The sequence below is a fragment of the Lithobates pipiens genome, unplaced genomic scaffold (genome assembly GCF_037356315.1).
Source record: "Lithobates pipiens isolate NorthernLeopardFrog02 unplaced genomic scaffold, aLitPip1_a1.2 Scaffold_28, whole genome shotgun sequence".
Taxonomy (NCBI): Eukaryota; Metazoa; Chordata; class Amphibia; order Anura; family Ranidae; genus Lithobates; species Lithobates pipiens.
The window spans coordinates 50,904,534-50,928,900 of record NW_027507789.1 but is presented as its reverse complement, the minus strand read 5'-3'; the positions used below and the strand labels follow the sequence as shown (position 1 = coordinate 50,928,900).

General features: G+C 43.9%; 2 protein-coding genes across 3 annotated transcripts in view; one reads left to right on the top strand and one right to left on the bottom strand.

The window, feature by feature from the left end:
- The window catches only part of LOC143935377 (uncharacterized), a 105,986-nt gene that overhangs the window by 64,497 nt on the left and 17,122 nt on the right, over nt 1–24,367 (bottom strand). The window contains exon 1 of one of the 2 annotated variants that reach the window (XM_077459200.1): nt 7,800–7,853. The exons of the other annotated variant lie outside the window; for it this stretch is intronic. Coding sequence (XP_077315326.1) covers nt 7,800–7,839 — 40 coding nt within the window. The 5' untranslated portion in view covers nt 7,840–7,853. Of the gene's footprint in view, nt 1–7,799; nt 7,854–24,367 lie in introns of those variants that run through there. 2 annotated transcript variants of the gene reach the window in all.
- Nucleotides 17,354–24,367, top strand: part of ZNFX1 (zinc finger NFX1-type containing 1) — a 69,895-nt gene continuing 62,881 nt past the window's right edge. Inside the window, exon 1 of the mRNA XM_077459198.1 lies at nt 17,354–17,515. The gene's annotated coding sequence lies outside the window, so the exon portion shown is untranslated. The remainder of the gene's footprint in view (nt 17,516–24,367) is intronic.

Sequence of the window (24,367 nt, the reverse complement as noted above, 5' to 3'; positions counted from 1 at the left end):
GTTTGCCCCCTTCCTCATTTCCTGTTCCTTTGCATGTTTGTCACACTTAAGTGTTTCGGAACATCAAACCAATTTAAACAATAGTCAAGGACAACACAAGTAAACACAAAATGCAATTTGTAAATGAAGGTGTTTATTATTAAAGGTGAAAAAAAATCCAAACCATCATGGCCCTGTGTGAAAAAGTGATTGCCCCCTAAACCTAATAACTGGTTGGGCCACCCTTAGCAGCAACAACTGCAACCAAGCGTTTGCGATAACGTGCAATGAGGCTTTTACAGCGTCCTGGAGGAATTTTGGCCCACTCATCTTTGCAGAATTGTCCTAATTCAGTTACATTAGAGGGTTTTCGAGCATGAACAGCCTTTTTAAGGTCATACCACAACATCTCAATAGGATTCAGGTCAGGACTTTGGCTAGGCCACTCCAAAGTCTTCATTTTGTTTTTCTTCAGCCATTCGGTGGTGGACTTGCTGGTGTGTTTAGGATCATTGTCCTGCTGCAGAACCCAAGTTCGTTTCAGCTTGAGTACACGAACAGATGGTCGGACATTCTCCTTCAGGATCTCTTGGTAGACAGCAGAATTCATAGTTCCTTTTATCACGGCAAGTCTTCCAGATCCTGAAGCAGCAAAACAGCCCCAGACCATCACACTACCACCACCATATTTTACTGTTGGTATAATGTTCTTTTTATGAAATGCAGTGTTCCTTCTACGCCAGATATACTTGGACACACACCTTCCAAAGAGTTCCACTTTTGTCTCATCGGTCCACAGAATGTTGTCCCAAAAGTCTTGGGGATCATCAAGATGTGTTGTGGAGAAATTGAGACGAGCTTTGATGTTCTTTTTGCTCAGCAGTGGTTTTCTCCTTGGAACTCTGCCATGCAGGCCATTTTTGCCCAGTCTTTTCCTGATGGTGGAGGCATGAACGCTGACCTTAACTGAGGCAAGTGAGGCCTGCAGTTCCTTGGACGTTGTTGTGGGGTCTTTTGTGACCTCTTGGATGAGTCGTCGCTGCGCTCTTGGGGTAATTTTGGGCGGCCGGCCACTCCTGGGAAGGTTCTCCACTGTTCCATGTCTTCGCCATTTGTGGATAATGGCTCTCACTGTGGTTCGCTGGATTCCCAAAGCTTTGGAAATGGCTTTATAACCCTTTCCAGACTGATAGATCTCAATTACTTTCTTTCTCAATTGTTCCTGAATTTCTTTGGGTCTCGACATGATGTGTAGCTTTTAAGAATCTTGTGGTGGACCTTACTGTGTCAAGCAGCTCCTATTTAAGTGATGCCTTGATTGTCAACAGGTGTGGCAATAATCAGGCCTGGGTGTGGCTAGAGAAATTGAACTCAGGTGTGGACAACCACAGTTATAGTATGTTTTAACAAGGGGGGCAATCACTTTTTCACACAGGGCCATGATGGTTTGGATTTTTTTTCACCTTTAATAATAAACACCTTCATTTACAAATTGCATTTTGTGTTTACTTGTGTTGTCCTTGACTATTGTTTAAATTGGTTTGATGTTCCGAAACACTTAAGTGTGACAAACATGCAAAGGAACAGGAAATGAGGAAGGGGGCAAACACTTTTTCACACCACTGTACACTACTTTTTTACCTTATTTTTTGATTAGACTAGCAAATGTGAGTGCCGACCTCCAGGATTGTGGCTCCTAGATTTACGATTCAAATCAAATCTGCTATGTAAGTAAAATTTTTTATTTTTTGCTTCATAGTAAAAGCTTTTAACATATAGTAATACATATTGATGAATTAAATATTATATCAATGTATTCATTATTTACAGGTAATTAGACTTTAGGAAAAGTTAACACAGTAGTAAGACCCATATTCCCCATTTTGGAGATCCCAACTGGTTTGGAGGTGAATGCTGGGGGTATGCATTTTCTGCCCAATGAGTCACTTTATTCTGAACACACTCTGAACATTCCAACAGTGAATTCAGAGTTATTTATTCAAAGGTTTCCGCAATTATCCAGGTACAGCCATATGCTGTTTTGTAATATTTAAACAATCTTTTGAAAATGTTCTGTTTTAAGAGTATTAAAACATGTATTTATAATCTGTGTATACTTACTCATTAAATAAGAATATCCACGCATGTTCCTGAGGAAGCCTTAAGACGAAACATGTAGAACAAAAGTGTGGTATTTTTGTACGGAAAAAATGTATTATTGTATACCTTCTTTCTTTCATGTGAATGTGTAAAAATAAAATATTTTTTTTAACTACAACTGTTGTTGATGAGTATATGAATAGCACTCAGAAAGTCCCATACATCCCCTGATAGGGTTGCATTGTGGGAGTTGTAGTCCGGCTGCACTAAAGCTCCTGGAGGTGTGAGCACAGCAAACTACAACTCCCACCTCCCAGGAGTCTCAGGGGCTGGCCAGGTGTGTGGTACGTCAGGGGAGGGGACGCCCGGTGTCAAGAATGTCACATTGCATGTGACCTGCTGGGCTTATTGGCGCTGACTCGAGGAGAGGCTAGCTGCAGTCTGCACAACAAATAAGAAATTACGAGACCTGCTTCAGGATCATCACCCCCCACCCCTGAAGAGTGACAAGGACCTAGCTCAGTGTCTCCAGTCCTCACTGAAACAACGCTCCCCAGCCTAGTAGGTAAGTAAGGCATCTGTGAGAATGGAATAGAATAGGAATATAATTAATAATGCATAGCATAGTCATCATGACAAATTTACATTTTGGCAGTGGCTGCTTTTGTTTTTTTTCTAGCACCCTCACCCCACCAGCGGATTTATCTAACACCCTCCCCCCCACCAGCGGACTTATCTAACACCCTCCCCCCCATCAGCGGACTTATCTAACACCCTCCCCCCCCACCAGCGGACTTATCTAACACCCTCCCCCCACCAGCGGACTTATCTAACACCCTCCCCCCCACCAGTGGACTTATCTAACACCCTCCCTCCCCCCACCAGTGGACTTATCTAACACCCTCCCCCCAGCGGACTAGCCCAACCAATTCCCCCCCCCTCCTGCACGCACGGCCAGCAGCACAGACGCACACAGCCACCCCCTAGACCCCCCGGCCAGTGGAGCTGACTGATCTGGGACGACACCCGCCTGCTGCATGCCTGCCACTTACCCCATCTGAGTGGTGGGTCAGGCAGCAGGTGAATTGCAGCAAGATGCATATAGGGGGTGGAGAGGAGAGAGGGGGCGGCGCCCTGGTGCCCCTAATGGGCCTGCATTGCATTTTGGTACTTCTGCTTTGAATGGAGCCCTCAGTGAGCTGATTCGGTGGTTCAATGGGCCACTTGACTGGACTTGCCCCCCTGGCCTAAGGCTGCCAGCCCTCCCCTGCAAACACTGATGCATCTATGGAGCGGTGGCTTCCTGGGGATGCTTGTACAAACAAACAAACTGATGGTGAAGAAGTCTGAAACTCGCCAGCTGCAAGGCAAATCATACTATCTAGCCTATCGCTTGGTCCCTAACCTAACTATAGGCTATCAATGCGACCGGAGCTCTACCCTGAGCTGTTTACCATTCCCTACGCTAATACTAGCTAGGAATCCCTCAGACCAAAAAGGGACACTGTTGCTTTAAATAATGAAGTGGCAGATATACACTTCAACACAAACCAGTCACTTGATATGTTATAATCAAATGAGCTTTGCTCTCATACACTTGAGAATAGCCCAAGTATATTGCATTATGCAAATAGAAAGTTAAAGTGAATCAGAGAAGCCTCTGATTCCCACATAGGAGTGCTCACACAGGAGTGACAGTAATATAACAAACAGTGAGCAACACAGTGCAGTGACACTTGCCTATTGTCCATTTTCAGTCTGGGTGGATACAGCACAAAATCAACCTGCAGCACCTCTGGTTTGCACAGGTTTCCCTTACAAAACCCTTACAGACCACTTTGACCTACAGGTAAGCCTAGATTAAGGCTTACCTGTAGGTGTAAGAAATATCTCCTTAACCTACACGGTTAAGGAGATATTTGCAAGAAAGATGGCACTGATCTCTCGCAGGCGCATTGAGCATGCCGCTTAAAGCGGTTCTTCACCCTAAAGGGGAAGTTCCGCTAGTATTATCCCTCCCCCCCTCCGGTGCCACAATCGGCACCTTTCGGGGGGGAGGGGGGTGCAGTTACCTGGATAACTGGCTCCGCCCACCGCCACATGGCTCCGCCCCCCGTTGTGTTCTGGGAAACACACAGTTCCCAGAGACACAGCGGGGAACCAGCGCAGCGCGACTCGTGCATGCGCAGTAGGGAACCGGGCAGTGAAGCCCTCTTGCTTCACTTCCCGATTCCCTGACAGAGGATGGCGGCGGTGGCTGCAGCGAGACGAGCGATCGCTCGTCATCTGCCGCCGACATCGCTGGACCCTGGGACAGGTAAGTGTGATATTATTAAAAGTCAGCAGCTGCAATATTAGTAGCTGCTGGCTTTTAATATTTTTTTTTTTTGTGCAGCTCCTCTTTAATGAATGGGATCGTGCCATCACTGAAAGTGTGCAGGAGTGACATAATCGCGGCTCCGGCCAGTCACAGCGCCGGATACACGGAACTCACTCCCGGTATCATGTTGGCGACAGAGGAGGTGACCGAGGACTGCTGCGTGGGCTTCGGTTTCAGGTAATTCATAAGGAGCTAGTATGCTATGCATACTAACTCATTATGCCTTTGTCTTGCAGGGTGTTTTTTTTTTTTTTTCAGAGAGGGTTTACTTCCTCTTTAAGCAGGGACAGGAAACAACCTCTTAACAGGAAGAATCTGATTGTAACAAGAACTCTATTGTATTTACCAGGCTTGAATATAAACAACCTCACAGACAGTGTACAAAAGAACACATCCCTACATAGAGTTAGTTTGATTTTTGTGCTCTATAATCCACTTCTGCCTGACTTTTCTCAAAATGAGGTCTCGATCCTTGCAATTTAACATCCTGGCTGGAATCGTCTGGGTGGTGCACCTGGGGAAGGTAACCAGGATGGAACTCAGTGTGATCATTCCACTGCAAAAGCAGTAAAATTGTGGGCTACCCCCCTCAGCCTTTTCAGAAAGTGGAAGTGGAACTTAAAACTGCCCCGCTAGCGGCCGCATATCGCCGCTAAAAATATTGCCGTTTTACCGCCGGTGCCCGCACTGCCCCGTGTGAAAGGGGCCTTAAGGCTGGAGTAGTGGAGCTCCATCAGACAAGGTTCCAGTGGTGGTTTTCCTGCAAACCTAATGCGAGTTCAGCCATACAACTGTATGGCTGAACGCGCATCACAGACATTGCATTTGATTCGCACCGCAGTGCACATACAAATCACATGCCATGTCTTAGATCGCAGTAGTCCAAACCTGGGCTCATACCCTACCTCTAGTAGGTAATAAGAGAGACCAAAACAAATGCAAGGAAGTAAAGGGTTAACCTCCTCTGATAACAGAACATTCACTGCACACTCAGGCTCCAACTTATTTAATGCTGGGACAGTATAACTGTATCTGGAGACAAGTTCAACAAACAGTGAGATAGCTGAAGATATCAGCACTGGGATGGGCAACCTGTCACATGGGAAGATTGGTGTCTCTCCTGAAATAAATAAGGCTGTGCCTGTGCTGTTATCACATGAGTGAGTGAAAGATTTACTTCCCTGCATTTGCTTGTTATAGAGAGGATGAGCTGCTCTAACTCTGTCCCTCAGTCCCTGCATCTATACACAGCCTCCTTGATCCATGCCTAGTTACTGCCCTGCATAGGGGCTTACCTCTGCCTATGGAGCTGCGCTGGCAGTCTCAGTCGTCTATTTGTGTCCATTCCACACTGCAGTGAGCTGAGAAACCGGAAGGGATGCGGTGTGCTGAAAAAAGCACCACCCACCATCCTCCGATTTCTGCCAATTAAAATGCAGGAAGGAAGGACAGAGACAAATCTGTGTAGAGTGGGAGTGTGTGTGGGCGCATCATTTGCGCCCTGCACATGCCCTAAACGTGGGCAAATCAGATTCCCAGCTTGCAGTCAGCTGATTGCAGGCTGGGAAGCTACCCATAGACGACTGTGTGTCTGGCACCTGGACACTCTTAAACTGCACTTTTTTTTTTTACAGCTTGGGGGGGCAGCGCCCGTGCGCCCCCGACGGACGGGCCACCATTGGTCAGTGCCAGGCAGGAGAGGAGAATAAGAATTGAGCATTGCCAGTGGCAAAACTTTTTGTGTGAGCAAAGTTGAGCTGGACCAAGCCAAGCGTCAAAAAGATCAAAGTGTACAAATCCATCTTGCAGAGAATTCACAAAAACATCTGCTATCAGTCCACAACCTAACCACACCTCAAAGTAGATCATTTCCTCTACATTGCTTCCCCTTAAAGCACTTCCTACTAGAAAAACAACACTTACATTCACTTTCATGAACAGACATGCACACGACATCATTACGCCTCCGCGTACTGGGCCTAAGCCTCCCTGTCCTTTTTCCTCACACTCGGGCGGACACGCCAACCGGCCATCCAGCCAGCCATTCAGCAGCCAGCCACACCCACAGTAAGGTGCCAGACCGCTGAGGCCAGCCAGCCAGCCAGCAGCCATCCACCCACAGCAGGGTGCCAGCCAGTAGCCCCCCACCCTCCCACAGCAGGGTACCAGCCAACATCAGTGTGCAACACATGCACAAACAATGTGAGCATGGGATCAACAATTGCAAAAACCAAAAATACGTCAACTCTTTGAGCCCAGCTAAGAGTTCATCATGTTGAATTATGTAATAAAGCACAGAGAAAACAAACTGAATCACAAAGTGAAATCCCACAATCCCACCAAACAATAAAATATATTTTTCAGAAAAAAAGCTAAGTGGCTAAATTCGGATGGAAGATCCCAACAGCTGGGCAAAGCAATCATAGAGATGATGGTTACAGATAACCAGCCATTTACAATGGTGCCTGATTTCAGCGGTTGATGTCCATAGCTGAGCCAAAGGACATCAAGCAGTGAAAAGTATTATCGAACCAAAATGCTGGGAAAGATTCACCAAAAGGTAGTTGAGAAAGTAAATGCTATATTGCAACCAGAGAATGCTGCCAACTCATTCTCATTCAGGACTGACTGCTGGTCAGGACCAACAGAGTCACTAATTAGTCTTACATGCCACTTCATTGACAGCGGATGGACAAAAAGGCAATTGGTGTTGAATACAAAGGTTTTAAAACAAGAGTAGGTAGGGACTTTGGGATTTTAAAGGCACCAGTATAGGTTCAAAAAAATAAGAAAATAATGAGTTAATATTTTTATATATAAATTTATTCAAATATGGAAAGACGTACATGATAGACCCACTACATTTTACGGATTGGCGTTTCTGCCAATCACATTATGGTGGGCGGGACATGCACGTACTTAGAGAGACTCTGACCGGCACACATGGCCCCTAACCCCGCATGGTCCTTCTCTGACAAGTACTGTTTTTTCATTCTGGTATATATTATTTTGGTGTATATACATTCTTCACTCTGCAGGCTACACACGTGTATGGCGGATGTCTCACGCCAGTACACACATTAGGTAAGCACTCTTTTCCCTCAGTATATGACAACTTAATTTGAGTCCCTATATTTCCCCTCCCCTCTTCTGCCTTTCCTGGGACAACCTTACAATCAATATTCATATTGTATCCCCAGAGATTTGCCTTGTGCAATTTTACCCACCACACAAAATAAAAAAGGACATCAGCATATTCCTTATCTTTCTGGTTGGCAGAGGCTGTTTCTTTCCAGCACGGTGAGTGCCTATACTCTATACACTATATATATACACATACCTTTAATCTGTATATGCATCTGTGGAACTTCCTTGTCCATACTGATGATATGTTTATTTTCAGTTCTATCTACATGAAACAAGCTACCACATTATATAAAAACACCACCTTTATTATGTATTATCAGCACCATCTACAGAAAGTTTTGGGGTAGGACATCTAACTTTTAGATTTACCTGTATATATATTAATGCATTATTCCTTTTCAATGAATATTCAATATTCATAATAACGTGTATGCCTCCACAGTGCCCCATATATGACCGGCACACATGGCCCCTAACCCCGCATGGTCCTTCTCTGACAAGTACTGTTTTTTCATTCTCGTATATATTATTTTGGTGTATATACATTCTTGATCAATATGCATTCAGCAATTTATATGTCTTTGCTTTAAAGTTTTGTAACCTAGTTGTAAGATGTATTCATGCATTCTGTTCTTTCTTTTGAATTTTTAAAGCCTCATACACACGATAGGACTTTGTACAAACTTTCCCTTGGATTTTTGTACAAAGGGCGTCGGCCCTGAACTTGTATTGCATACACACGGCAGGACTTTTTCAGCCAACTTTCACCAAATCATGTGGTTTTTCTGCTCTTTACCGCCACCTTTGGTCAACTTCTGTATTGTTGTCTGATCTTTTGCATTGGTTCTGAGCATGCCTGTTTGTACTTTGTACAAAAGTCCTATGGTTTTCTGTACACACGATCAGACTTTGCTCCATCGGACGTTTGTTGCCAGAAAGTTTGTCCGTTCGCACAGCCAACAAAAGTCCGATGAAAACCAAAAAAGTTTGTCCGATGGAGCGTACACACGGTCGGATGTTGCTCCAAAACAGCTAATTTGCATGTTTGTTGTCAAAAAGTCTGATCGTGTGTATGGGCCTTAAGAGTGTTTTTACTCACGCCCCAGAAGAAGCGTTTTTCCTAACAACGCGAAACATGTCGGGCAAGTTCTGTGGATTCTACATCAGCTCTTCACCATAGCACTCATATACATTAATCTATATGTCTTTTGGGTGACTAGTTCTCCTGTATAGATTTTGAAATTTATCATTTGATTTGCGATGTGTATCTGATGTAGATCTTTATATGCTTGGATATATTCCCTGTGTCTAAAAATCTTTTTAATTCTTTCTATAATGTACGTCTTTCCATATTTGAATACATTTATATATAAAAATATTAACTCATTATTTTCTTATTTTTTTTAACCTATACTGGTGCCTTTAAAATCCCAAAGTCCCTACCTACTCTTGTTTTAAATTCTATTCATTAAGGATGATGGCACCTCCTTATATCGATATACCTGAGATATCCACTATTTAGCCACGAAGTGCCTTTTGATATCTCGTATCCTAACATTCCTATTTGAATACAAAGGTGACGCAAGGATCCCACATTGGGCAGTACATTAGAGAAATGTTTCTAGGCATGGTTCAAGACTGGGGAATAAACAAAGACCGAGTGATGCTTGTGCTTCCTAACAGTGGCGCGAACATGGTGAAAGGAATGAGGCTTGCTGACACACACCCTGCAACTTGTGGTAAATGATGGTCTGCCAAGCCAGAGAGCTGTGATAGATATAATTGGCATGCTGAAGAGGTGCAAAGCACCGGCCATTTCCGCCGTTCAGTCCTTGCCAAGCAGCGACTGAGATGCATTCAGGCAGACCTTGGCCTACCCAAAAACAGCCTAGTTCAGGCTGTTCCGACAACACGTTGGAATTCAACACTTCATATGCTGCAAAGAAGTGAGCTCTGAGCATCTATTCAGGTGAACATGGAGGATAATATTGTCCTGCTGCTGATCAGTGGGATATTGTAGCCAATGTCATTGAGACCCTCCTCCCCATAGAGGAAGGAACACTAGAGTTGAGTCATTACGACTCATCTGTGTCATCTGTCATCCCATGTGCGAGAGTGCTGAAGATGCTTCTTCAAGAGAATGAAGGACCCAACACATGTAGCATTAAAACATTCAGGCAGGTCATGAGGGACAGCCTCACCAAACGCTTTGAGAAGCATGGAGAGAATAAAAATGTTGTTTTGGCATATCTATTGGATCCTCGATACAAGAATCATGTTTTCTCTTTTGATGATGTATTGGCCAAGGCAAAACAATGAAGATCAACACGCGCTGCTGGAGGTTCCTGCAGAAAGGTAAAGTTTGGAAGAGCAGGTTACTAATCTGGAAGGTGCTGAAAAAAACGAACGTCAAAAAAGACAACGAGCAGGAGAGAATCTCCATTGTGCTCAAATTGATGCCATGTTCAGAGTGTTATTGGGGCCTCATGCAGAGGATTCTTCTGAATGTGCATCAATAATCAGCCTGGATGATGAACTTCATCTCTATTTGAAGGAACCAGTAATTGACAGAAGAAGTGGTGATCCTCTTCAGTGGTGGAAAGAAAATTATTCAAGCTACAAAAGACTTGCCTCTCATGCTAGAAGATACTTCTCTGCTCCTCCTTCATCTGTACCAAGTGAGCATGTCCAGTGTAGTGGCCACAATTTATGAAAAAAACTGAACCCGTTTAACAGGTGAACATGCTGAAATGTTATGCTTTTTGCACTATAATAGTGTTCTACTTAACTGGGAGTAATGAAGAAAGTGTAATGTCAGTGTGTCATGTCCACTGTCTATATCAGCCTTTCTCAACCTTTTCAACACAGAGGAACCCTTGAAATAGTTTTCTGGTCTTGAGAAACCCCTGCTAAAAATTCGAAATTTACAACTCATGATACATTAGTGTGATGGTCAGTGGGAAGAATGGTCCTTACACTTGTGGTCATTGGGAAGATTTACCTCCTTACAGATAGCTAAAAAGATCAATGGTGTCAGTGGGAACTTATCTGAGAGGCAGAAATTGCCCAATGCTGAAGGAACCTCTAGCAACCTCTGGAGGAACCCTGGTTGAGAATCACTGGTCTATAGGTTTGCACTGCAGTAGTGAGTTAAATTGAATCAGTGCAGTGTAATGCACTAGCAACAGTTATATGTTTTCTATGTTTCGGGAAGCCATTTAAGAAGTTATTGTCTTTCAAGCACTTTATTTTTCCCAGTTGTTTAGACCTCGTTAATCACACTATGGTGCATGGCAGACAGAGATGTTAATTTTGAAATCTGTGTGTTTTTCTCCCATAAGTTTTCATGTGAAGAACGATCCCTTAATGTTTAATTTTAATAAACATTAACATGTTCAGTTTATGCCAGATTTGTGTATAAAATTGGTGTTCTTTTTGAAAAGTTTAAATGTTCAAAATATCGGAAAAAAATATTGGCTATCGACAGGAGAGGTGGCAGAAATATCGGTATTGTATCGGCATCGTACAAACTATATTGGTCGATCCCTACTATTGAGGCATGGACTAGACATCACACCGAATCTGCCACAGTGAGGGACACACACATACCCAGTCATCCACCAGATGTAAAAGTAAAAACATGATTCATCAGATCAGTCCACCTTGTTCCATTGCTCCGTGGTCCAGTTCATATGTTTATGTGCCCATTTAGGGACTTTGGGCTGTAGACATGGGTCAGCATGGGCATCCTGATCGATGAGAACCTCTGTAGGAATCTAGGATGGAAAGGACCTGGGTGTCCTAGTAGTTGATAGGCTCAGCAATGGCTGCTGCTAACAAAGCAAACAGAATATTGGCATGCATTAAAAAGGCGATCAACTCCAGAGATAAAACGATAATTCTCCTGCTCTACAAGACTCTGGTCTGGCCGCACGTGGAGTATGATGTCCAGTTTTGGGCACCAGTTCTCAGGAAGGATGTACTGGAATGGAAATGGAGCGAGTGCAAAGAAGGGCAACTAAGCTAATAAAGGGTCTGGAGGATATTAGTTATGAAGAAAGGTTGCGAACACTGAACTTATTCTCTCTGGAGAAGACACGCTTGAGAGGGGATATGATTTCAATTTATAAATACCGTACTGGTGACCCCACAATAGGGATAAAACTTTTTTGCAGAAGGGAGTTTAACAAGACATATGGCCACTCATTAAAATTAGAAGAAAAGAGTTTTAACCTTAAACTACGTAAAGGGTTCATTACTGTAACACACATAGGTTGGACTTGATGGACTTGTGTCTTTTTTCAACCTCACCTACTATGTAATGAGCCTTGGCTGCCCGTGATCCTGTCTCCAGTTCTCCAGTTTTCCTTCCTTGGACCATTTTTGGTACTGCCAGTGGTCATTATGTTATGGCTGATCTGCGTAAACCTACCTGTACTCCCTCATTGTTCCTTGCTTCTCCACAGCCAATGACACTATCCAGCACTTCTAGATATGGAGGAGCATTTGACCTGCTCCAATGTGACAGTGCTGGTACCTAGGAGCCAATAATTAGACCCAAGCACTGTTAAATGACTCAGGAAGTGAGGTTATTCTACCCCCTGGTCACTCACTCAACCAATCTCAGGGCTGGGTGCAAAGTAATAGGCTGTGAGGGAGTGCAAATACGGGAAGGGTACCCTTGCTCTCAAAGAACGTGAAAGTATGTGTTGCAGCACATAGTGTTAAACTGCCTATTTAATATGAATGGGCTATAACACACCTCAATGCACAGTTAGTGCTTGTTTCATTTTTGCAGTGCAACACGCCACAACAAATATCATACATTGTAGTGCAATGTGTTGCAGTATTATCTCAACACGCTTGTATAAACAGGCCTTAATGAAGATCTTTGTCTAGCAAAGCAACTATTTTAGGACCACATATACCACACATGCCGACTAGGGATAGTCAATTCTAGCACAAAAAGGTTGCCAGTGTGTTGACAATAGATTCGTCTATGAAAACAGTTGCCTGCAGGCACCTCTGCCCCACCCTGAGCAGCAGCAAATATGTTTTTTTCCCACAGTCATAGTCAGACTCTAGGTTCTCGGGAATGTCTACAACATTAGGAGGACAAAAAACAATTCCTCTCTGAGAGCAGAAAGAAACAAAGACATACCAAAAATACTCCCAATATGCATCCCAATCGAATGCCAGTTAAAAGATAGCCCAATTAAAGAAAAATAATATAAATGCAGCTTTTGCAGCGCTACTCAACTTTAATCCGATGCTGTCTGTCCACCCTATCTTCAGAAAGTCCTCTGCTGCCACAGGAGGTCATTCAACCCACTTTCCCTGTGTCCTGGCAGTCATGGGTCTATTCTCTGGGGGTAAGTCATCATTCTGGCCTTCAGGGCCAGTTTACACCACAAAAACGCACTCCAGATCCGTTCCAGGATGCATTTCTGCATGTATATTTTTAATGTTTTTGCTGCGTTCCAGTGCATTGTTTATGCCTTTCGGATGCATTCCAGATTTTCTTCTTTTCTCCTGTTTTTTTTTCTCATTGTTCTAGGGCCTGGTGTGTTTTTGATGCGTTCCAGTGCAGTCTGGTGCGTTTTTAATGTGTTTTATCACATTCCAGTACAGTCCAATGCAGGAAAAATGCAGCATGTTTTTTTCTTGAACTGGAAAGCCCTGGAACTGACCGCACTGATGTGAACTATCCCATTGGAAACCATATAACCTACTTACCATGCATTTTTTTATATATATATAAAAAAAAAACACACTGGATTTCATGTGGTGTATACTGGCCTTCAAAGTACAACTGCACTGTACTGTGCTCCCATTTCTTTACACTAGCACCGTTCTGTGAGGCAGGGACTGCCCACAGCCACCAGAGCAAAAGAAAGACCCGCAATGACACCAGGCTGGCAGAAGAACTTTGGAAAGAAGTATATATAACTTAATTGTTTATAAGTAAAGTGCTGTGATGTTCATTTGAAGCTTAAGTTTTGCTTTAACTACTTCAATAGCAGGTGCCCCCCCTCTGCCCAAGCCAATTTCCAGCTTTCAGCGCTGTCACTTTTTAAATGACAATTGCGCAGTCATGCTACACTGTGCCCAAACACATTTTTTATAATTTTGTTCCCACAAACAGAGCTTTCTTTTGGTGGTCTGCTTTTTTTTTTAATTGCTAAACAAAAATAGACCAAAAATTTTGAAAAAATAAACATTTGTCTTTGTTTCTGTTATACAATTTTGTAAATAAATACGTCTTCTCCTTCGCTGACGGTCACTGATGAGGCTGCACTGACTGGCACTGATCGGCGACACTGATAGATGGCACTGACAGACATCACTGATGGCACTGGCAGGCATTTCTGATGGGCGATGTTGTCCCTGGTGGTCCAGGGTGGCATACCTGGTAGCCATCCATTGTGGACCTCCCTGGTGGTCCAGTGTGGGCATCCATGGAGGGGCTCATAATCAATCAGCGCAAGACCCACCCGTCAGGAGAGCCGCTGATCTACTCGCGTTTGTCAGATGCGAGTGGGGAAAAGCCGATACATGACTTTTCCTGTTTACATGTGAAAGGAGACCTTTCCAACAGAGCATCCACTGGGTTACTGGGTCTTGAGGATGGTCTACTAGCCAGAACTTGCTCAATATGCAAACGAGCAACTGGCCTGTCCTGCATCCAGCGTGCTTTCTGAACGCACATTCAGTGCTGCTGGAGGGTTTGTAATGGATCAAAGAGTGCGCCTGTCCGCAGACTCCATTGATAGGCTCACTTTAAAAAAAAAAATTAATCAGTCTTGGATCATCAGCTATCAAGCCCCAGATGCTGATGTAACTGATTGAATTTGCTATAGATCTGGGATCCTTTGAAGAGTGCCTATGCTGCCTATCTTATGCCTGAATCTTGATGATGCTAGCTTTCAACAATATTTTTGGCTTAGGGCACCACCAACACCCAAGGCCCAATTTTTCTGCCCCTGTTTAACAGGAGTATGTAATTACAATTTTTGAAATAATATTTAACAGCAGGGCCTGCCTGTGCCCAACAAGAGTAATTGTGAGGGGGTTACAGTGTTCTGGCACCACCAAAAACCCAAGGCCTAATTTTTCTGCACCTGTTTGACTAGGGCATGTAATTACATTTTGCTTTCCCTAGACATTTACAGTAATAACGTGCGAAGTAAAAAATTGGAACTACCACCATTTTATTCATGTGTCGGCCTTCAGAAAATATATAATGTTGGGTGGTTTTGTGTAATCTTCAGGCCAAAAACAATATTTTTAAACTTGTGTACAAAAAACGCAAAAATGGCTCTGGCAGCGAAGCACTTTTATTGTGTTTATTATGAGTTACATTGATTCACATTTCATTAATTGTAAATAGACAGCGCACTTTCAGAATATTTTTTTGATTTAGGTAGGTATAACATGTTTGTTATTTTAAAGGAAAAAAAAAAAGACATCACAAATGCTATATTTGAGGTCTATACAATAGATCAAAAAGAGGGACAGTTAACCTCTTCCGGACCACCCACCACACATTTATTGCGGCAGGGCAACCTGGCTGTCTGAAACTACCTACCCATACATCGTTGTGTGCATGAGCTATTGTGGGCTGGGGGGGGGGGGGGGGAGCACACGCGCGGGTCCAGCAGACTCGATGTCCGCTAGCAAACTACGATCGCTCCACAGAGAGGCAGACTGAGGATCTGCCTATGTAAACAAGGCCAATTCCCGTTCTGACAGGGGAAAACATGGAGGTCAGCTGTTCCTAGTAATCAGGAACAGCGATCTCTGCGTTGTCCCAGTGAGCCCATGCCCCACACAGTTAGAATACACTCAGGGAACACATCTAACCCTTTGATTGCCCCTAGTGTTAACCTCTTCCTTGCCAGTGTCATTTATACAGTGATCAGTGCATTTTTTTAAGCACTGATCACTGTATTGGTGTCACTGGTCCCCAAAAAGTGTCACTTTGGGTCAGAATTGTCTGCCGCAATATCGCAGTCCCACTATAAATCACAGATCGCCACCATTACCAATAAAAAAAAAAAGTCCCTAAATCTATCCCCTATTTTGTACACGCAATAACTTTTGCGCAAACCAATCAATATACGCTTATTGTGATTTTTTGTTACCAAAAATATGTAGAAGAATAGATATTCGCCTAAACTGATAAATACATTTTTTTTTTTTTGGATATGTAGTATAGCAAAAAGTAAAATAATATATTTTTTTCCCCAAAATTGTCACTTTATTTTTTTTATAAAAAATAAAAACCGTAGAGGTAATCCAATACCAACAAAAGAAAGCTCTATTTGTGGGGGAAAATAGGATATCAATTTTGATTGGGTACAATGTCGCATGACTGCGCAATTGTTAGTTAAAATGAAGCAGTGCCGTATTGCAAAAAATGGCCTGGTGAAGAAGTGGGTAAAATCTTCCGGGGCTGAAGTGGTTAGCTACTTCCGGACCACCCACTGTCATTTTATGTTGGTACTTTGAAGAGGAATTTCATGGTATGTCATCTAGCTGCTGCCATAACCCCGGTATCCTCTTCTTCAGCGGGCAGTCTGCTTTCAAATAAAAGTGGTCTCTGCAGTGGATTCGCGGAAAAATCGCTTTTATTGGCGACGGGAGAGGGCCCCCCTCCCTGCGCACCCCCCGATGCCCTCTGCGGCTTACTGGAGCCTGACATGAAGATGAGTGAGGGGAAGATGGCCCCTACCAGTCTTCATATCATTGCAGGGCGGAAGCGACGTCAAAAGGTCACTTCCGCCCATAGCTCTTAAAGGGCCATTTTTTTTATTGCATTTTAGTCTAAATATGAGATGTGAGGTCTTTTTGACCCCAGATCTCTTATTTAAGAGGTCATGTCATGCTTTTTTTCTGGTACAAGGGATGTTTACATTCCTTGTAATAGGAATAAAAGTGACACAATAAAAAAATAAATAAAAAAAAAATGTAAAAAAAATAAAAAAATAAAAACGTAAAATAAATAAGATTTTTTTTTAAACGCGATTCCAGACGAGCTTGCGTGCAGAAGCGAACGCATACGTGAGTAGCACCCGCATATGAAAACGGTGTTCAAACCACACATGTGAGGTATTGCCACGATCGGTAGAGTGAGAACAATAATTCTAGCCCCAGACCTCCTCTGTAACTGAAAACATACAGCCTGTAGAATTTTTTAAACGTCGCCTATGGAGATTTTTAAGGTTTGTCGCCAGTCCACGAGCGGGCGCAATTTTGAAGCCTGACATGCTGGGTATCAATTTACTCGGCATAACATTATCTTTCACAATATAAAAAAAATTGGGCTAACTTTACTGTTGTCTTTTTTTTATTCAAAAAAGTGCGCTTGTAAAACCGCTGCGCAAATACGTTGTGACAGAAAGTATTGCAACGATCGCCATTTTATTCTCTAGGGTGTTCGAATTTATTTTTTTATAATTTTTGGGGTTCGAAGTAATTTTCTAGCAAAAAACAAAAACTGTTTTTAACTTGTAAACAACAAATCTCAGAAAGAGTCCTTAAGTGGTTAAACAGTAAAAAAAAAAAAAAAAAAAGGGAGAAGGATTTGGTTCAAAAAGAAGGTCGGTCTCTCTAAATGATGATAAAGGACAATTGTATTTTTTCCCCCATTTTCCTTGATTTTCTGTACCCTTACATCCGGTTTCTATTCTCCCTTTTTCGGTTTCCCTCCCACCTTGGTACTTTCCATTCTCTAGGTCAGATGTGAGAATAGAAACTGAAAGCATGGAGTGGGAGGGTTTACGGCTCACATATTTATACCAGCAGATGACAAAACAGAAGAAACAGACGCCTGTGACCAGCGACTGAGGCAAGACAGAAAGAACACTGATAATCATTGCAAAGGAGCTGAAGGAACACCAAAAAAAAGGTAATATAGAAATTGTCTAGGCCCAGAAAGGCGACCGTCAGGCCTAATCCCAGCTAAATTGATGTGTGTGCTGTTACTGTTTTAAATGGATCTGATGTTTGTGTATGTTTGCAAACCCGGTAGAATCATGACTCAGGAAGAATAATACTTTGGTACGGCTAAATAGGGCCTTGTTTTTTTGTTGCATGTAAAACAACAAATATGTTAAAGATCAAGCAGTTAGATATAGGCCTGCTCTAGAACCTGACAGTTGGAGAATAAAAATTAGAACCTGGATGTTTCACAACAGGCAACACAAGCAGTTCACATTTTAGATACTTTCGTAAAGAAGGATAGAACTGATTACTGGGATTATTCAAAGCTGATGATGTCATAGCTAGAAGGAAAAGAGATATGGACGTTCTGCATTGTTATGCCCTGAACACACGATCGGACATTCCGACAACAAAATCCATCGGGTTTTTTCTGATGGAAGTTGGCTCAAACTTGTCTTGCATACACACAGTCGCACAAAGTTGTCAGAAAATCCGATCGTTCAGAACGAGGTGACATAAACCATGTATGACGGGACTATAAAGAGGACAGCATGCGTGGCACTTTGTCCGTCGGAATTGTCTACAAACATTAGGAATTTAAATGATAGGATTTTGTTGTTGGAAAATTTTAGATCCAGCTCTCAAACTTTGTGTGTCGGAAATTCCGACTGAAAAAGTCAGATGGAGCCCACACATGACCGCGTGTACAGGGCATAACTGTGGGGCGAGGAGGAAGGTATGATCAGGCATACCTCCTAACTGCCCATGATTTCAAGGGACTGTCCCTGATTTGGTGCAATGTCCTCCTCATTTATCCCTCATCATGAGCTCCGGCGTGTTCGCACAGCCCACGTGCAGAGCCCGCCAGGAAGTCAGCACTGCGCTGCGCTAATCACAGGCAGTGAGACATTTCCCGATCTCTGCAGCCACACATCGGGAAATGTCTCACTGCTTGTGATTAGCACAGAGCAGTGCCGACTTCCTGGCGGGCTCTGCACGTGGGCTGTGCAAACACGCCTAGGCTCATCCTTATTGTATATAAAATGCACTTTTTATCTTTCAAAAAGTGTTTCCCAGTGTGAAACCTTTCAACCAAATTCTAAATTGCTGCATTTCTAAATTTTAAAAGCCAATTCAAAGAAATAGTAGTGATAAAAAAAAGCTCTTGTGGATTTAATTAAACTTTTTTTGGTTAATTCTCCTTTAAGAGGGTGTGGCAGGGGGCGTGTCCTATGCCTACAAACGTTTGCTAGTAGGTGTCCCTCATTGCCATCTCAAAATGTTGGGAGGTATGTGATAAGGGATTTTTTTTTCTCAAAAGAGGTGTGACTTGCGTTGCTGATCGATCGGGTAATTGTTGGAATGGATCGGGGTATAGGTTATTTGAACCAGAATTCTTTGTAGTTCCACAGGAAGACGTTCTTAGAGGGACACTAATGTACATTCACAAACCCCACAGTTTTAGGGTTGATTCACAAAACGAATACGTTTTTGATCAGAACCAGTAAAACTGTATTCACTTAAAGCGGCGTTCCACCCATATAAAAGTCAGCAGCTACAAAAAGTGCAGCTGCTGACTTTTAATAATCGGACACTTACCTGTCCCACGGTCCAGCAATGCGGGCGAACGAAGCCTCGCTCCTCTCTCTGGCATTCTGACTGTGGGCTCCTGGCTGTGGCTTCACAGCCAGGCATGCACTGCGCATTAGCAAGCTGCGCTGTGCACTGTGATTGGCAGGGCAATCTTCTGTGACCGAGCCTGGGTATGCCCAATAGGCTCTGTAATGTATTTTACTTTGAAAATTACAATAAAAACAACTTAAAAAAAACAAAAAAAAACCGCAGCTATTCTGCATTTATCAGCATTTTTAAATCATAAGCTTTTGTGGTATACATATTTTGTAGTATAATTTTGTTTAAAAAAAAAATAAAAAAGCTAAAAAACACCAAAAACGCTACTGCAAAAAAGCTTTCTACAGCGAATGCTACTGGATTTTTTTTTATAATGTCCAGTGTACATGAGGCCTTAGCCTAGGTTCACATTGATGCGATTTGACATGTCAAATTGCATGCCAAATCGGCGGCTATTGATGGTGACTATGCAGCGCCGCACCAATTCCCAGCAGTGATTTCGGGTGAGATTTGTATTGACATCTATGCAGGAACCCGCACAAATGTCTCTGAAATCGCTCCCGAAGTCGGACTGACATGCAGGTATGAAATCGTGCGAGTTCAGCTGAATTTACACGATTTAAATCCCACTGCCAGTGTGAACCTGGGCTTAAAGCGGGAGTCCGCCGGGAGTGCGCGTTTTTTTTATTTTTAAAGCCAGCAGCTACAAATACTGCAGCTGCTGACTTTTAAAATAGTGACACTTACCTGTCCAGTGCTCCCGCGATGTCGGCACCCGAAGCCGATCTCTCGATCGTCTCTCGGGTGCTGCCGCCGCCATCTTAGGTATGGGAATCAGGAAGTGGAGCCTTTCGGCTTCATTTCCCAGTTCCCTACTGCGCATGCGCGAGTCGCGCTGCGCAATGAGGATGGACCCGCTGCTTCTGGGATCTGTGTGTTTCCCAGCAGGCAGCGGGGGACTTTCGGAAAGGGGCGTAATCTACGCCCCTTTCCGCAGAGAGCTATCCAGGAAGTGGGTGCAGATACCTGTACTGGGAGGATTCCAATGAGCGGAAGGTCCACTTTAGGGTGGACCTCCGCCTTAAGAGGAGTTTTTCAGCTGTAAAAATGCTCCAACTCTGAAAAAAAAACTGGAATAACGGAAAATTCCTATGAAAATACTTACCGTAATTTTCCTTTCCTGATGGACTCTATGGCAGCAACGTGTGGTTTAAGTCCCACCTCCATTACCCTATAGGACACTACTCCCATAAATCTTTGCTCCCTGCCCACGGCCGTGTTAGGTAACTAGCCTACTCCAGCCATTTGGGAGGGAACTCCTGCTGCCATGGAGTCCATCAGGAAAGGAAAATTATGGTAAGTATTTTGATATGAATGTTCAGTTTTCCTGACAGACTCCATGGCAGCAACGTGTGGGAAATAACTCGCCAAACACACCCGGGTGGGCAAAAGTGCTGAACAAAAAAGATTTAACACTGTCAACCGACAGATGACCAGGAGGCTGCTCAGCAGGTCACTTCAGGTGCACCATGACGTGAGGCCACCCATGAAGTAGAGAGACTTCTAGTAGAGTGCACTGTAACCGGCTCAGGAGGAGCCAAGCCCTTCTCTCTGTAAGCCCATTGCATAGCCTGGATCACCCAAGCAGCGATGGATCTGACAGAAGCCTTAGAGCCTTTGTTTTTCCCATGGAACAGAACAAAGAGAGTCCGTCTGACGAAAAGAAGCTGTAACACCCACATCCAGACTTCCAGCAGAATTGAAGGTAGGAAGTGTGATTTCCTGGTTGTCATGGAAGACCGAGGTAACCTTGGGATTTGTTCCTAGCATCGGAATTAGGACCACTCTATCCGGAAAAAAAGTGAGAAAAGGTTCCTTTGAACCTAAAGATTGGATTTTTTAAATTCTCTTTGCTGAAGTTATGGCTATCAGGAAAGAGGTCTTGAGTTTTATTTCTCTAACTGAAAGTGATTTGTCAAGTTGTGAAAAGAAATCCAGAACCAATGGAAGATCCCATTTGGAAAATCTAGGTTTCCTCTGTGGCCTAAGCCTGACTGCTCCTTTGAAAAACTGTTGGACCAAAGGATGATCAGCCCATGCAACTCCAGAGAAGGCTGAAATTGCTGACACCTGAACATGAAGAGAACAGATAGCGATATATCCAATCCTGTCTGCAAGAAACTTAAAACGTCCTGAACTGCGAGAGTATTTCAGGAGCTAGACCTGGAAGACATGTGGCTTGTGAACTTTGCCCAAATCCTCTCATATACCAGATTGGTGCTACTTATTCTTGTACTAAGCAGAGTAGGAATAACCTCTTCAGGGCAGCTTAATGCCTCCAACCTTCCCCTTTCAAAAACCAAGCCTTTAGGCACAGGTGATCCGGGCAAGGATGTAGCCTCGACCCCTGAGACAGAAGATCTGGTCTGCAAGGAATCGAATCCCTAACACTGAGGAGCATTAGGAGAATGATAGGAGTTGGCGAGGAGGCATAGGCCCTGTGGAACCACCATTTCTATGTCAAGGCGTCCACCCTGTAGACTTGAGGATCCCTGTACCTCAAGTAGTACCTCGCCAGTTTCTTGTTGCAGGGGGAGGCAAACAAGTCGACTTCTGGGGAGAGCCCAAACGTTAGGAACCAATTGAATACTTCCTCATGGAGAGACCACTCGTTGTTGTCTAGGAGTATTCAGGAAAGGAAGTCTGCCTGGACATTCTGAACCCCCAGAACATATATTGCTGTTAGATCTTTCAGGTTCCTCTGAGCCCAGGTCATGATCGGTTCCACCTCTTGGAGAAGGGATAAGATTCGAGCACCCCCTTGCCTTCTTATGTATGCCACTGCTGTGGAATTGTCTAGTCTGAGTAGGACCGAGGCTCCTGAAATCAGATGACAAAAGGATAGTAGAGCCTGGAAGGCTGCTCTTATCTCAAAGAAGTTTGACACCGTTCTTCTGGAGGGAAGAACCCAGGTGCCCTGAGCCACTTCCGCCAGGCAGTGGGTGCCCCAGCCCCTGTTGCTGGCATCTGCTGTTATTGTTTTTTTTTACATTAAACAGGTAATGTTTATTGAACATTATTGCAGAGATTACAATCACAGTGGCATACACCGAACATTCAAAAAGGTGTTGCGTCATAACCATAACAATAGATAAGAAACATTTCTCCATTACAGTAGCCATTATGTATCACTGCCAAGGAAAGTCCTAACATTGACATAGTATTTACTGTAATATTACATCAAATTCCCTCATCACACGTGGCAGCCTCCTGCAACCATTTATCCCATATTCTATGATATTTTGCTGGGCAACCTCTATTTTTATATAAGAATTTTTTGTATGGGAGCGTAAAATTAACTTCCCGTTTCCAGTCCTCAACCCGGGGTGGCAGGGCCCTATCCACTGTCTAGCTATTACCTTTCGAACAGAAAACAAAGTTTCCTGCAGGAAAGTGTTAGTAATTTTATCTAGTACATCAGGAAATATCCCTAGTAGACAGGGTTTGGGGTCGAGGGCCAAGGGCGAGCCCATAACATCATGTAGGAATGACACTACTTGTTTCCAAAGTACCTGTAGTTTGGGGCAAGACCATATAAGATGGAAGAACGTCCCAGTCTCTAGAGTACACATCGGGCAGAGCACAGATTGATTCGCATTATATTTGGCGGTCCTTAGGGGGGTGAGGTATGCTCTATGCACTATATAGATCTGAGAAAGCCTGTCTTGGAGCCTAGGGGACACCAACTTGCACGTCTCCAGGGCCTCCTCCCACTCCTCATCCGTCAGCTCACCCACATCGCCCTCCCAGCGGGACTTCAGAGCATACGCTAGTCTCGCCGAGACGGGGGCCGTAAGCATACCATAAAAGCATGAGATAAGCTTTTTGGGATCAGTATCCTTCACTATGGCGACAATAGGGTTGGGAGCAGGCCGAGGCAAGGACTGCGGAAACTGTGCTCCAAGTGCATGTTGAACCTGTAGGTATCGATATAGCATAGTGTTTGGAATACCAAATTCCTCCTGCAGCGCCTGAAACGTTTTAATAGTGCCATGGTGAATCAGGTGATGCAGGTAGTATATTCCCCTCGATACCCATAACTGAACACCCTGGATCTTTTGAAGTTCCGGCAGTTGTTTGTTATGCCAAAGTGGGGTATAGTCATTTGGTGATGCAACATTCAGTTTAGTGGATGCCAGATCCCAAATCCTTCTGTAATGAAAAAGCATGGAGTGTTTACCTGGCTCCCCAACAGAGCTCCCCGCCTCCGTCGAGATAGCAGCTATCGGATCATCTGCAATTTGTGCCCAAGTAGGGGAGAGAAGGGAGAGAAAGCGTTGTTTATCAGTCTTGTATACATGAAACAGCTGAGATAGTTGTGAGGCAACATAGTAATGGTTTAGATCTGGAAGAGCCATGCCCCCCATATCAGTCGGGCTTTTCAAAGCCTGCCAAGCAAGCTTGTGTCTATTATTCCCCCACACAAAGGGCCTAAGGAGACTTTCAAGGGATTTAAAATATTTCAGTGGCAAATATACCGGGGTATGCCACAGCACATACAGTAGTTTAGGTAAGAGGACCATTTTAATCAGATTAACACGCCCCCAAACCCCAAGGGGGAGGCGAGACCAGGCCTGAATCTTGGTACGCACCAGAGAGAATAATGGTTCTACATTCAGCGCAATGTAATCTGCTGGATTCCTAGAGACATATACCCCCAGATATTTAATAGTGTCAACTCGCTGAAGAGGCAGACTGGCCTGAGATTCTGACTGTGGAAAACTGTCAATAGGTAAAATTTGGGATTTTTCCCAGTTTATACGGAGGCCGGAAAAGCTACCAAACCACTCTATCATGTGTAGGGCCTTTGCGAGGGAAGGGCCTGAGTCCGCCAGGTATAGTAACGTGTCATCAGCGTATTGACTGATTTTTTCGGTTAGTCGACCCATCGACAGTCCCCTAATCGCGGGGTCCGCACGAATCGATACCGCTAAAGGTTCAGCAGCCAAGGCATATAATAGTGGGGACAGTGGGCACCCCTGTCTGGTACCCCTACCAAGGCCAAACGCCCGGGAAGACCATCCATTCGCCACCACCTTAGCCGTTGGGCGATGATACAGCAACCTCACCCACCGGATAAAGTTCGGGCCAAAGCCGTATCCCTCTAGACACTTCCACAAGTAC